Source organism: Lolium perenne, chromosome 1 (genome assembly GCF_019359855.2).
Source record: "Lolium perenne isolate Kyuss_39 chromosome 1, Kyuss_2.0, whole genome shotgun sequence".
Taxonomy (NCBI): Eukaryota; Viridiplantae; Streptophyta; class Magnoliopsida; order Poales; family Poaceae; genus Lolium; species Lolium perenne.
The window spans coordinates 164,558,038-164,573,434 of record NC_067244.2 but is presented as its reverse complement, the minus strand read 5'-3'; the positions used below and the strand labels follow the sequence as shown (position 1 = coordinate 164,573,434).

The 15,397-nt window shown below is 49.5% G+C and overlaps 1 protein-coding gene across 1 annotated transcript; it reads right to left on the bottom strand.

The window, feature by feature from the left end:
- Window positions 1-9,496: 9,496 nt before the first annotated feature.
- On the bottom strand, window positions 9,497-12,280 carry LOC127311285 (transcription factor MYC2). The gene has a single exon (XM_051341680.2). The coding sequence runs from the start codon at window positions 12,206-12,208 to the stop codon at window positions 10,001-10,003; it is 2,208 nt and encodes a 735-aa protein (XP_051197640.1). The 5' UTR covers window positions 12,209-12,280; the 3' UTR covers window positions 9,497-10,000.
- Between the last annotated feature and the right edge of the window lie 3,117 nt (window positions 12,281-15,397).

Sequence of the window (15,397 nt, the reverse complement as noted above, 5' to 3'; positions counted from 1 at the left end):
CGGCCACCCCAAGACCACAAGCTGGCCGCCCCCCTTGAAGTGGCCGGCCACCCCCTCCCAAACCCTAGCCGCCCCCTCTCCTCCATATCTCCCGCGTAGCTTTAGCGAAGCTCCGCCGGAGTTCTCCACCGCCACCGACACCACGCCGTCGTGCTGTCGGATTCAAGAGGAGCTACTACTTCCGCTGCCCACTGGAACGGGAGGTGGACGTCGTCTTCATCAACAACCGAACGTGTGACCGAGTACGGAGGTGCTGCCCGTTCGTGGCGCCGGAACCGATCGTGATCAAGATCTTCTACGCGCTTTTGCAAGCGGCAAGTGAACGTCTACCGCAGCAACAAGAGCCTCCTCTTGTAGGCTTTGGAATCTCTTCAAGGGTGAGACTCGATACCCCCTCGTTGCTACCGTCTTCTAGATTGCATCTTGGCTTGGATTGCGTGTTCGCGGTAGGAAATTTTTTGTTTTCTATGCAACGTTATCCTACAGTGGTATCAGAGCCATGTCTATGCATAGATGGTTGCACGAGTAGAACACAATGGTTTTGTGGGCGTTGATGCTCTTGTTATCTTTAGTTTGAGTACTTTGCATCTTTGTGGCATAGTGGGATGAAGCGGCTCGGACTAACTTTACATGACCGCATTCATGAGACTTGTTCCTCGTTCGACATGCAACTTGTATTGCATAAGAGGCTTTGCGGGTGTCTGTCTCTCCTACTATAGTGAAGATTCAATTTACTCTTCTATTGAAAACATTAGTATCAACGTTGTGGTTCATGTTCGTAGGTAGATTAGATCTCTCTCGAAAACCCTAAACCACGTAAAATATGCAAACCAAATTAGAGACGTCTAACTTGTTTTTGCAGGGTTTGGTGATGTGATATGGCCATAGTGTGATGATGAATATGTATGAGATGATCATTATTGTATTGTGGCAACCGGCAGGAGCCTTATGGTTGTCTTTAAATTTCATGTTGAGTAGTATTTCAAAGTAGTTGTAATAGTTGCTACATGGAGGACAATCATGAAGACGGCGCCATTGACCTTGACGCTACGCCGACGATGATGGAGATCATGCCCGAAGATGATGGAGATCATGTCCGTGCTTTGGAGATGAAGATCAAAGGCGCAAAGACAAAAGGGCCATATCATATCACATATGAACTGCATGTGATGTTAATCCTTTTATGCATCTTATTTTGCTTAGATCGCGACGGTAGCATTATAAGATGATACCTCACTAAAATCTCAAGATAATAAAGTGTTCATCCTTAGTAGCACCGTTGCCAAGACTTGTCGTTTCGAAGCATCTCGTGATGATCGGGTGTGATAGAATCAACAAGTGCATACAACGGGTGCAAGACAGTTTTGCACATGCAGATACTAAGGTGGCCTTGATGAGCCTAGCATGTACAGACATGGTCTCGGAACACGTGTTACCGAAAGGTAGAGCATGAATCATATGGTTGATATGATGAACACTTTGAGTGTTCGCCATTGAAATCACACCTTGTCTCGTGATGATCGGACATAGGTGCGGTGGATTTGGTTCGTGTGATCACTAAGACAATGCGAGGGATATTGTTTTGAGTGGGAGTTCACCTAGATTTTTAATTATGTTGAATTAAAATTTGAACTCAATTTGTCATAAACTTAGTCTAAACTTTTGCAAATATATGTTGTAGAGATGGCGTCCCCAATCAATTTTAATCAGTTCCTAGAGAAAGAGAAACTTAAGAGCAACGGTAGCAACTTCACCGACTGGTTCCGTCATGTGAGGATCTTCCTCTCTGGCGGAAATCTGCAATATGTGCTTGATGCACCGCTAGGTGACCCTCCTGCAGAAACTGAAACCGATGAAGTAAAAGCTGTTTACGAGACTCGAAAAATTCGGTACTCTCAAGTTCAGTGTGCCATCCTGTGTAGTCTGGAATCCGATCTTCAAAAACGTTTTGAGCACCACGATCCTCATGAGTTGATGAAAGAGCTGAAAGCTATTTTTGAGACTCATGCGGCCGTGGAATGCTATGAAGCATCGAAGCAATTCTTCAGCTGCATGATGGAAGAAGGCAGCTCCGTTAGTGAGCACATGCTCGCCATGACCGGACATGCGAAGAAACTCAGTGACTTGGGAATAGTGATTCCTAACAGACTGGGGATTAATCATGTCCTTCAATCACTGCCACCAAGTTACAAGAACTTTGTGATGAACTACAATATGCAGAACATGAACAAGGAGTTACCTGAACTCTTTGGCATGCTAAAAGCTGCTGAGATTGAGATCAAGAAAGAGCACCAAGTGTTGATGGTCAACAAGACCACCAGTTTCAAGAAACAGGGCAAGTCTAAGGGAAAATTCAAGAAGGGTGGCAAGAAAGCTGCCACGCCTCCTATGAAACCTAAGAACGGCCCTAAGCCTGATGCTGAGTGCTATTACTGCAAGGAGAAGGGACACTGGAAGCGTAATTGCTCCAAGTATCTGGCTGATCTGAAGAGCGGCCTTGTCAAGAAGAAGAAAGAAGGTATATCTGATATACATGTTATAGATGTTTATCTCACTGGTTCTCGTTCTAGTACCTAGGTATTTGATACTGGTTCGGTTGCTCATATCTGTAACTCGAAACAGGAACTAAAAGATAAAACGAAGACTACTGAAAGATGAAGTGACGATGCGCGTTGGAAATGGATCCAAAGTCGATGTGATCGCTGTCGGCACACTTCCTCTACATCTACCTTCGGGATTAGTTTTAAGCCTAAATAATTGTTATTTTGTACCTGCATTGAGCATGAACATTATATCTGGATCTTGTTTAATGCAAGACGGTTATTCATTCAAGTCTGAGAATAATGGTTGTTCTATTTTTATGAATAATATCTTTTATGGTCGAGCACCACAAAAGAATGGCTTATTTCTGTTAGATCTCGATAGTAGTGATACGCATATACATAACATTGATGCTAAGCGAATTAAATTGAATGATAATTCTACTTATATGTGGCACTGTCGTCTTGGTCATATTGGAGTGAAACGCATGAAGAAACTCCATACTGATGGATTACTTGAATCACTTGACTTTGAGTCACTTGATAGATGCGAAGCATGTCTAATGGGAAAAATGACAAAGACTCCATTTTCAGTATGATGGAGCGAGCCTCGACTTATTGGAAATCATACATACCGATGTATGTGGACCAATGAGTGTAGCATCGCGCGGTGGTTATCGTTATGTTCTAACCTTCACAGATGATCTGAGTAGATATGGGTATATCTATTTCATGAAACATAAATCCGAAACTTTCGAGAAGTTTAAGGAATTCCAAAGTGAAGTAGAAAATCAACATAACAAGAAGATCAAATTTCTACGATCTGATCGTGGAGGTGAATATCTGAGTTATGAGTTTGGCATGCATTTAAAGAAATGCGGAATACTTTCACAATTGACACCGCCGGGAACACCTCAACGAAACGGTGTGTCCGAACGTCGTAATCGAACTCTCTTAGATATGGTTCGTTCTATGATGTCTCTTACTGATTTGCCGTTATCATTTTGGAGTTATGCATTAGAGACAGCCGCATTCACTTTAAATAGAGCACCATCAAAATCCGTAGAAACGACACCGTATGAATTATGGTTTAATAAGAAACCTAAGCTGTCGTTCCTGAAAGTTTGGGGTTGCGAAGCCTATGTAAAGAAGTTACAACCGAACAAGCTAGAACCCAAAGCGGAGAAATGCGTCTTCATAGGATACCCTAAGGAAACTATAGGGTACACTTTCTGTCACAGATCCGAAGGCAAAATCTTTGTTGCTAAGAACGGAACCTTTCTTGAGAAAGAATTTCTCACTAAAGAAGTGACTGGAAGAAAAGTAGAACTCGATGAGATTGATGAATCTATACTCGTTGATCAGAGTAGCGCAGTACCGGAAGTTGTACCAGTACCGCCTACACCGGCAACAGAGGAAGCTAATGATAATGATCATGAAACTTCGAACGAGGAAACTACTGAACCTCGCAGATCGACAAGGGAACATACCACTCCTGATTGGTATGATCCTTGTCTAAATGTCATGATTGTGGATAACAATGATGAGGACCCTGCGACGTATGAAGAAGCGATGATGAGCCCAGATTCCAACAAATGGCAAGAAGCCATGAAATCCGAAATGGGATCCATGTATGATAACAAAGTATGGACTTTGGTAGACTTACCTGATAGCCGAAAGGCTGTCGAAAATAAATGGATCTTCAAGAGAAAAACAGATGCTGATGGTAATATTACTGTCTATAAAGCTCGACTTGTCGCAAAGGGTTTTCGACAAATTCAAGGAGTTGACTACGATGAGACTTTCTCACCTGTAGCGAAGCTAAAATCTGTAAGGATTTTGTTAGCAATAGCTGCATTTTTCGATTATGAGATTTGGCAGATGGATGTCAAAACGGCGTTCCTTATTGGAGACATTGAGGAAGAGTTGTATATGGTACAACCCAAAGGTTTTGTCGATCCTAAAAATGCTGACAAAGTATGCAAACTTCAGCGTTCAATCTATGGACTGAAGCAAGCATCAAGAAATTGGAACCGACGCTTTGATAAGGTGATCAAAGACTTCGGGTTTATACAAGGTCATGGAGAGGCCTGTATTTACAAGAAAGTGAGTGGGAGCTACAGTAGCATTCCTGATATTATATGTAGATGACATATTATTGATCGGGAATGATATAGAACTATTAAGCAGTGTTAAAGGTTATTTGAATAATAGTTTTTCAATGAAAGACCTTGGTGAAGCATCATATATATTAGGCATCAAGATCTATAGAGATAGATCAAGACGCCTAATAGGGCTATCACAGAGTACATATCTGGACAAGATTCTAAAGAAGTTTAGAATGGACGAAAGTAAGAAAGGGTTCTTACCTATGTTACTGTGCAAAGTCTTGAGTAAGACTCAAGGACCGGCTACGGCAGAAGAAAGAGAAAGGATGAGTAAAATCCCCTATGCCTCGCGGCAGAGGATCTATCATGTATGCCATGCTATGTACTAGACCGGATATAGCACATGCTGTTAGTTTGACTAGCAGATATCAAAGTGATCCAGGAATGGAACACTGGACAGCGGTCAAGAATATCCTGAAGTACTTGAAAAGAACTAAGGATATGTTTCTTTGTTATGGAGGTGACCAAGAGCTCGTTGTAAATGGTTACACCGATGCAAGTTGGAACACTGATCCTGATGACTCTAAGTCACAATCTGGGTACGTGTTTATATTGAATGGTGCTGCAGTAAGCTGGGCAAGCTTGAAGCAGTGCACGGTGGCGAAGTCTTCAACAGAATCAGAGTACATAGCGGCTTCAGAGGCTTCATCAGAAGCGGTATGGATGAAGAGGTTCATTATAGAGCTCGGTGTGGTTCCTAGTGCATTGGACCCATTAATCATTTACTGTGATAACATGGGTGCCATCGCCAATCCATAAGAGCCAAGGTCACACAAGAGGCTGAAGCATATCAAGCTGCGTTACCACTCGATTCGCGAGTACATCGAAGATGGAGAAGTAAAGATTTGCAAAGTACACACTGATCTGAATGTAGCAGATCCGTTGACTAAATCTCTCCCTAGGGCAAAGCATGACCAACACCAGAATGCCATGGGTGTTAGGTATATTACAATGTAATCTAGATTATTGACTCTAGTGCAAGTGGGAGACTGAAGGAGATATGCCCTAGAGGCAATAGTAAAGTGGTTATTATTTATATCTTTATGTTTATGATAAATGTTTATATATCATGCTATAATTGTATTAACCGAAACATTAGTACATGTGTGATATGTAGACAAACAAGAAGTCCCTAGTATGCCTCTTAAAACTAGCTTGTTGATTAATGGATGATTAGTTTCATAATCATGAACATTGGATGTTATTAATAACAAGGTTATATCATTATATGAATGATGTAATGGACACACCCAATTAAGCGTAGCATAAGATCTCGTCATTAAGTTATTTGCTATAAGCTTTCGATACATAGTTACCTAGTCCTTATGACCATGAGATCATGTAAATCACTTATACCGGAAAGGTACTTTGATTACACCAAACACCACTGCGTAAATGGGTGGCTATAAAGGTGGGATTAAGTATCCGGAAAGTATGAGTTGAGGCATATGGATCAACAGTGGGATTTGTCCATCCCGATGACGGATAGATATACTCTGGGCCCTCTCGGTGGAATGTCGTCTAATGTCTTGCAAGCATATGAATGAGTTCATAAGAGACCACATACCACGGTACGAGTAAAGATTACTTGTCAGGAGACGAGGTTGAACAAGGTATAGAGTGATACCGAAGATCAAACCTCGGACAAGTAAAATATCGCGTGACAAAGGGAATTGGTATTGTATGTGAATGGTTCATTCGATCACTAAAAGTCATCGTTGAATATGTGGGAGCCATTATGGATCTCCAGATCCCGCTATTGGTTATTGGTCGGAGTGAGTACTCAACCATGTCCGCATAGTTCACGAACCGTAGGGTGACACACTTAAAGTTGGATGTTGAAATGGTAGTATTTGAATATGGAATGGAGTTCGAATATTTGTTCGGAGTCCCGGATGAGATCCCGGACATCACGAGGAGTTCCGGAATGGTCCGGAGAATAAGATTCATATATAGGATGTCATTTTATGTGAATTAAAATGTCGCGGAAGGTTCTATGGAAGGTTCTAGAAGGTTCTAGAAAAGTTCGGAAGAAACCACCAAGGAAGGTGGAGTCCACATGGGACTCCACCTCCATGGCCGGCCAACCCTAGTGGGGGAGGAGTCCCAAGTGGACTCCCCCTTAGGGGGCCGGCCACCCCCCCATATGGGAGGTGGAACTCCCACCTCTAGTGGGAGTCCTAGCTTGGCTAGGTTTCCCCTCCATATGGAAGGTTTTTGGTTCGGGTCTTATTCGAAGACTTGGAGACCAACTCTTGGGGATCCACCTATATAATGAGGGGCCAAGGGAGGGGGTCGGCCACCCCAAGACCACAAGCTGGCCGCCCCCCTTGAAGTGGCCGGCCACCCCCTCCCAAACCCTAGCCGCCCTCTCCTCCATATCTCCCGCGTAGCTTTAGCGAAGCTCCGCCGGAGTTCTCCACCGCCACCGACACCACGCCGTCGTGCTGTCGGATTCAAGAGGAGCTACTACTTCCGCTGCCCGCTGGAACGGGAGGTGGACGTCGTCTTCATCAACAACCGAACGTGTGACCGAGTACGGAGGTGCTGCCCGTTCGTGGCGCCGGAACCGATCGTGATCAAGATCTTCTACGCGCTTTTGCAAGCGGCAAGTGAACGTCTACCGCAGCAACAAGAGCCTCCTCTTGTAGGCTTTGGAATCTCTTCAAGGGTGAGACTCGATACCCCCTCGTTGCTACCGTCTTCTAGATTGCATCTTGGCTTGGATTGCGTGTTCGTGGTAGGAAATTTTTTTGTTTTCTATGCAACGTTATCCTACACTCTGTGGGTTGGCGGTGGATGGCAGCGGTGACCTCTGGAGCGTGTGCAACAATGCATGGAATGGGCTGTGCTCCCGGCTCTCCGTTGGGCGGTTTGTGGAGCCTCCACTTTTTTGAAGATGTGTAGGTGCCAGGTAAGGCGCTAACAGCATCTCCAGTCGCGTCCCCCAAATCGTCCCCCAAACGGCGCCGGATAGCGTGTTTGGGGGATGCATTTCGTTCGTGACGCCTTTGGAGGACGTCGCTCCCCAGCCGCGTCCCCCAAACACCGCCCCCAAACATTAAAATACTCTTTTTTTATGTGTTTGCATTTTTATTTCAATAAAGAGAAGAAATATTCCACAAACTAATACATAATTTGGAATCGTGGTTTACAAGAATATAGTTTGGAACATGGTTTTCCACAAACTAATACATATTTTGAACCATGGTTGACACAAATATAAAAGATTGCAAAAAAAAACTAAACCTAACTAGGCCGGACATCGAAGGTTTCATGTGTTCGCTGCCAAGAAAGAACACTTGAGGCACACCCAGTTACCCAAACTGGAAACTCCAGCTGGTGAGGGTGCCCCTGTTGGTTCTTCCGAGGAAGAACATTCAGAAACCTTCGTGCATTTTTTCGCTGCGAAGAAACAACAATCTTCAATCGTCGTCCTCCTCGGCATTTTCGCAGTGGTAGTTCCTGCGGCAACACGTCTCATCGAACACCTTGACGCTCATGTCCCTGTCGCCGAAGTAGGAGAACACGAGCACGAAGCCGGCTTCGAGGCGGTGGTAGCGCGCGAACTATTCCCAGTCAATGTGGAGGTACATCTTGCCGCGCGCGTCCTAGATCATGTCGACCATCCACCGGCAGCCATCCTCCCGCAGATGCAGTGAGCCCGGGCGCTCGGCGACGAAGTCGGCGAAGTCGTCCGGCAGCCTCTGGATGCCGTGTGGGTAGCCCTTGAGGACGACGATGAACTCGAACAACACGGGCCCCTCCTCGTCCTGCTTGTCCGACGATGAGGACGACGATGGCGTCGCAAGCGACGGCGAGCGTGCAGCTTTGTCGCGGCCACGATGACGACCACGGCCGCGAGCTCGGCCTCCGCCTCTACCAGCCATGGCGTCGACTCTTGAGATGGTGGAGGCTAGGGTTGGGAGAGAGGCGCTAGGGTTTGTGTGTGAGAGGGACGATGAGAGGCGGCCCTTTTTTGTAGACCGGAGGGAGGCGGGGGAGCGGTGACGCCCATTAACACCGGCACGTAGAGCTAGGCGCGACGAGACACTTTGCTGCGCCTCTGCGGGAACTGCACCGTCGCTGCGCGCCAATAACTTCCGTCGCGAGGTAGGCGACGGTTAGGTTAAAATTCAATGTGCCGCTGACGGATCGGCCCCGCCACTCCCCGCCTCGCTTTTCGGTGCGTCCCCTGTGGGGCGGGGACGGGCCCGGGCCGCCGGACACCGTATCGAGACGCGCTGGATAAAAAACGGTTTTGGGGAACGCGGCTGGGAACGTTTTTTTGTCCAACGCGTCCAAATGGCTTTGGGGGACGCGAATGGAGATAGGGCAAACAGCCCCTTCATCGAGCTTATAGGTGTTGTGACAGTTGTTGCTAATATGGTGGCTTCTGGTTGATTTTTGTGTGTTGATTTTTATTTTCTCTTTGTAAGACTCTGTTGAATAATATAAATAAGCAAGGCTGGCTGCATTATTGGGATGCAGAGCCCCCGGGTTTGAACTTCCATTTGAAAAAAAAGAAGTGAAAACACAAGCTATAAAATGAAGAAAGAACCAAAGTTTGGGGATCATTTCAGTTTTCAAGCGATATCATATCATCCTGCTCTCACTTTCATGCTAGTAAAGTAAAGTACTCATGAATTTTTTACCCTGATTTCTGCAGAAAATCAGACTATCTTTCCTGAAGTGTCCGAGCAAACAATCATTCCATTTTCACAACAAAACAATATGAGCATTCTTGCACCAGATCAGATTTAGGAGCAGACGACCCTTATTACCATATAAACAAACGCCAGAACCATTTCAGATTTCAAGCGATATCATTATCATCCTGCTCTCTTGGTGGGAGGCCAAGAAACAGTACATACAATCAGGCAGGAGGGGACGGGTACAACGAGCACTAGAGGAACCGATGGCAATCCATCTTGTCCTATATACAGTTTTCAATGTAAGACTACGCCGATCCATCATCGATCACAGGAGTCATAACATATCAGGGTATAATGAAATCGGGCGCTTGATTTTCTGCTAACACACTACTAGCAAAAACACAACATGACGACGGCGATGATGAGCAGCAAGCTCCAGCAGCTGACTATCATCATCCATCCTTCCTCCTAATGAAGAGACATTTTACAACATGGTGATGATCATCGTCTTCTTTCTCCATCTTCTGGATGGATGTCTGGCTTGGCTATAGCGGCGCCGGTAACTGATGACGACTGACGATGATCATACGGGGGTGAGTGAGTGACTTCCTCGCTACCTGGTGGATGGAATTCGGTTTTACCGAATTGGCATTGCGGCGCCGGGCTCGGCGAGGCGGCCGTAGAGCGCGGCGTTGAGCTGGTCCTGGGAGTAGACCCGGGTGGCCATCTTCACGGCCACCTGCTGGATCATGATGTCCTTGACGACCGAGACGCTGGCGTGGTACACGTCCAGGTCCAGCTCCCGCAGCGCCGTCATGAGCTTGGCGGCCGGGTGGTTGCGCTTGTGGCACTGCACGCGGATCATGGCCTCCAGCCCCAGGATCTTGGCCTCGATCTCCACGGCGTGGCACCGCGCTCCGGTGTCGTGCATCATTGCTGATGACGGCGGCGGCGCGGCCGGCCGGGCGTCGCGCTCCTTCTTGAGCGCCTCGACCTGGGAGTGGAGCGTGTCCTTGTCGGACTCGAGCGCCGTCATCTTGCCGCGGAGCTCGTTGATGTAGGAGATGGCGTCGCCGAGCAGGGACGCCTTGTCCATCTTGGACACGTTGGGCACGACCGCGCGCAGCGCGTAGAAGCGCTGGTTGAGCTTCTCCCTCCGCTGCCGCTCCGCCTCGACGTGGTTGAGCGGCTCCTCGCGCCCGTTGGCGGGCTTGCGGCCGCGCTTGCGGGGCCGCTTCTCCTCGGGCGGCGGGACGACGCGGCTGCTCTCGACCTCGCGGACGGACGCCTCGAGGTCCGAGTGGTCGGACTCGGACTTGGCCGGCGCGCCCGTGCCCGTGGACGGGCGCGTGGTGGTGGGCGCGGACGAGAAGGAGAGCATGCCGTCGTTGGCCGTGGCCGTCGGGTGGTGGTTGGTGTTGCTGGCGCGGGAGGTGGCCTCCATGGACCGCTTGGGGTTGTTGCTGTTCTTGACGTCGCTGGGAGGAGGGGCCGTGTGCTGCGAGAAGAGGCTCCCGGGCGCGGTGGTGAGGCTGGCGGCCGCGGCGGGTGGCGCCGGCGACGGGTTCCTCCGGCCCGTGCTGTCGGCCCCGAAGTTGAGGATCTCGCCCGACTCGGGCTTGAAGAAGGGCGGGGTGACCGCGACGGACGCGTTGGAGGCGAAGTCCGAGAAGTTGAGCTCCCGGCGGAAGGGCCCGCCCTGCTGGGCTTGCTGGTGCTGGAGCTGCTGCTGCAGGTGCTGCTGCTGCTGCTGGTGGAGCTGGTGTTGCTGGTGGAGCTGGTGTTGTTGCTGGAGCTGGTACTGGTTGTTGTTCTGGCGCGGTGGTGGTGGGGGTTGCTGCTGCTGGAGGTTCTCGGTGAGCGTGCTGGAGCTTCCGTTCTCGAAGTGGTGGATCTGAGACGGTTGTTGTGGTTGTGGAGGTGGAGGCTTGGAGACGGAGATCTCGACGGATGGCGGCGAGATGGAGGATTCCTTCATGTCCCCGACGGGCGCGTCGGTGAGCCAGAGCACGGACGGATCCGTCTCCGCCTGGTCCACCACCACCGGCTGCTGCTGCTGCTGCGGCGGGGGCGGGTTGAGCGGCGCGACGGGCGGCCAGGAGGATGCTCCCGAGCCGCCTCCGCCGTTGAGGTTGAAGAGTGAGCGGATCCTGGCGATGCTGTCGGCTGTCTGGAAGATGACGTCGGTGGCGCCGAGCTCGAGCACGCCGGAGCCGACGGGGAGGCATACCATGGTGCGGATTCCGAAGACGTATGCCTGCCTGGCGCGCTCGCAGGGCGCGCTGGCGAGCCCCGTGGCGATCCAGGTGGGCTGGCCCGCGTAGAGCGTCTGGCCGGGGATGCCGGAGCCGTTGGGGAAGGACTGCGTCATGGAGACGAGGAAGAACCACTCGGTGTCGGTGACCTCCTCCTCGACGGCCTCGTCGGTGGCGGCCGCGCCGCCGCCGGCGATGAGGGAGTTGAGCTCGCGGAGCACGCGCTTGCGGTGGTCCTGCTCGGCGGCGGAGGCCGGGGTGGGCTGGTGGCGGCGCTTGTCGGCGTCGTCGCAGCCCTTGTAGTAGCCGTCGCCCCAGCCGAGGAGCGAGGCGCCGGCGGTGGCGTCGGCGGAGGACTGCCAGAAGATGGCGTAGGTCCAGGTGTCGCGGGAGCCCTCGATGATGGCCTGCAGGCGCTGCTGCAGCGTGTCGTTGCTGAAGGCGGGCTGCTGCTGCGGGTGGGGGAGGGGGAGGGGGACGGCGGCGGGCGGCGGCGGCGTGGCGGCGGCGCCCCAGGGGAAGGTCGGCAGGTCGGCGGAGGCCATGAAGGCCTCCATCATGGAGGCGTTGTCGTCCGTCCACAGGTTCATCGGGGAAGGAAGAATGGATGGGGAGGGAGAGGAAAGAGGGAGGAGACGGGTGGGAAATGGATTGGTGGTGAGCGGAAGGCGAGGCCCAAAGTAGTAATTTCCGCGGGCTCGGGGTTTGGTCGCCGTCGCCGTCTCCGTCTCCGCCGATGCACGATGGCTTATTTTGTTGGCTAGGGGTAAATTCGGGACCAATGTGCTCTGCTCTTCCTCTAGGCAGTAACTTCCTTTCCTTTTTCTTCCGCGGCTAAATCTTTCCCTTTCCGTTGCATGCCCGAATTTAGGAGCACGAACCGCCGTGTTCGTAGCCAACTCTATGATTAGGGGTAACCCCGCTTGTCAGTCGCCGTCACCATTCGATTGTATGGGAGTCTATGTGTGTGAGAATATATTGTTACAGCCTCTTTCCCTCCCCTAATATATAGGACGATGGTGGAACGGCCGTGAATCGCTGGATTTCAATGCCAACGTCGTGGATAACCGATAAGGCTGATCACCATTTTGGATTTCTTTCTGTAAATGGCTGTGATATATCTGCATTGCGATAACACACATTTACACCATCCTTATCAGGATCTTTTGCAGATTGTGCAGTGGTTACAGTATTTGGTACGTGCTAGTAAAACACCTTCCATTTCGCTCCAATTGTAATAAAACTATTACTACATACTTACCAAAATCTCATATATTTTAGTATTTCCTCTTTACGAGCACCGCAATAAAAAAAAAATTGTAGCCGATGACGACACACTAGCTCATCCCGATAAAACCTAGAAATCTTCTCTATATTTTACCGGGGACGGACACCGGTTCGAACGACGTTTCCACCTTCTCGGTGTCACTGGTGTGAAAATAGCGTGCTTTCTGTTGCGTCACGGAACTAGTGGAGCGTGGCGAAACTTGTCGGGTTGCGGTGGAAGCGGTGCGGACGCTGCAGGTCATGCGATCAATAGATTTATTTCCGATAACGGGCGCACTATATTTGGATTTTTATTGATGTGCGTATATGGCATCCTTATCTCGCGGTGGTTTATCTTATCTTTTGCGAATATAGAAATATCGTGGTGTGTCCTTATTATAGCTTACCGTGTACCCCGCTGTAATCGAGATCTCTACCTTAACGGTATCACTGGTGCGAAAAGACGGTACTTCCTATTGTGTCACGAAAGTGTCGAGCGGCGCAAATTGCCAGATTGCAGTGGGAGCGGTGTGGACAATGGAAGGTGCGGATCATGTGATCAATAGCTTTATTTCCGATAACGGGCGCACTATAATTGGGTTTTTGTTGATTTGCATATATGGCATCCTTATCTCGTCGTGGCTAATCTTATCTTTTGCGAATGTAGGAAGATCGTTTTGTGTCCTTAGTATTTACAAGTGCTAAAACACTACTCATTTTCTAACGATGACGATAATTTGTAGAGTTAATCCGATTTTGCATGCGAGTTATTTTATTTAGTTTTTGGTAGCATTGTTATATTGAAATGGGGCCTCGGTTAAAAAGTTCACCACGGTTCTCGAACGAACAGAAGTTCCTAGGCAGGGAATCAAGTGTTCGAGCTAGAACCATGCACACTCCTTGTTATTGCAAGTGGGAGGATGATTTTGCTAGAGAAAAACAAGTACCGCACGAATTCTTGTGTGGTAAAATTGATTGTTGATGAGTTGGCTCCTTGGGAGTTAGCGCAACCATCGGTGGCAGTGGCGGAATGTGACAAGCAAACGAGGTAGGCTAATTCATCTATGACGAGATACTGAGATAGCACGGGCTAGTGAAGAAACATGTATACACATTTTAACCTTCGACGATTTAAATACCTTGGAAAAACAAATACCTTGCAAAGTGTAGCTCGGAGTCTAAGATCTAGGACCCTCCCCCAGCGGAAAGGGTACAAGCATAACCCCGACCGTCCAAATATTGTCCTTTGAAATTTATATGAAAACAATTTGAATAGATCAATCATTTAGTTGGCGTGTGATTTCTATGCCGGCCTAGTGATCCAAAAGGAGCCTCCTACAACTACAAGTATCATGTTACCTTGTTGGTGTGTATTTGTGTAGACCACCGTTTATACATGGACAAGGATATCACCATGCACGGTTTTATCTGCTGAATTAGAGCATCTCCACTCGTCTCCCCGACGAGGCCCCCGAACGACGGTTTTTTCCATCCGGACGGCGTAATTCGGCCCAGTCGCGCCCCCGGTTCCTCGTTTTCGTCCGGATTTGGGCCTAAATTCAGCCGGCGATCCCACGCCATCCCCGGCAGCCCGGGGAGCGCTCGGGGAGTCCGGACGAAACGAAAGCGCGGGAAACACCGAGGAAACTTCCCGCGCATCTGGTGGCCCCAACTTGTCGGCGAGAGAAACCGATCGTCGTCCTCATCGCATCGTCTTCCGCGCGCTGTAAAAGCCTGCCGCCGGTCTGCATTCGCCGGCCACGCGGCGAGTTAATGTCGTCGTCTTCCGCGCACGCATCGTCTTCCGCGCACGCATCGTCTTCCGCGCCGTGTTTTAAAATTAGCATTTGGATTTCCCTAGCCGAATTCGAAATATAGTCGAATTCGGCCTCTATGTATGAACTCCACCCGTTATATAATAAATATCATTAAATTTAGTCTATATTCGCCCGTTTTTAGCCGTAGTTTGTCAAGTTTCCGTTTTCCAAATTCGCATCGTCGTCTTTGCCTGGGCACGCGGCTGGGAAACTACTCCTCCCCACGCCAAATCTTCCTCCAATCCGGACGAAAATTTCGCCGGATTTAGGCGTGAGGAGCGCCAACGAGTGGGGATGCTCTTAGCAAATACCACTGCCACTCGAAGGAATCCTCACGAAATGTTGCTATAGTTGAAAATAAAGAAAACGAGTAGGATCGATAAAAAGGCCGCACGGGGCAGCATGAGCTCAGCTCAAGTGAGGCTAGAGCACGAGCGAGTCGCACAACGCTGCCGGTACGGTCAGGCCGGCGCGTTGGACCGTTGACCTCCAATCATCCATCACTCCGTCAGCACGGATAGGCTAGCTGCCTGCCTATGGCTCGAAGCCTGGATCCAATCTAGCTGGCCCACGTGCAGCCACCGGTCTAACGGAACCGGGACCCACGCGGCAGACACCGTGAACGACAAAGAAACAAACGAGTCCCTGTCGCGACAACGTGACCCCTCGGATGGACGGATCGTTTAACACCTGCCG

What these genes read in the sequence shown, in the direction of transcription:
- LOC127311285 (XM_051341680.2), bottom strand. Translation starts at nt 12,208, where the DNA reads ATGAACCTGTGGACGGACGACAACGCCTCCATGATGGAGGCCTTCATG.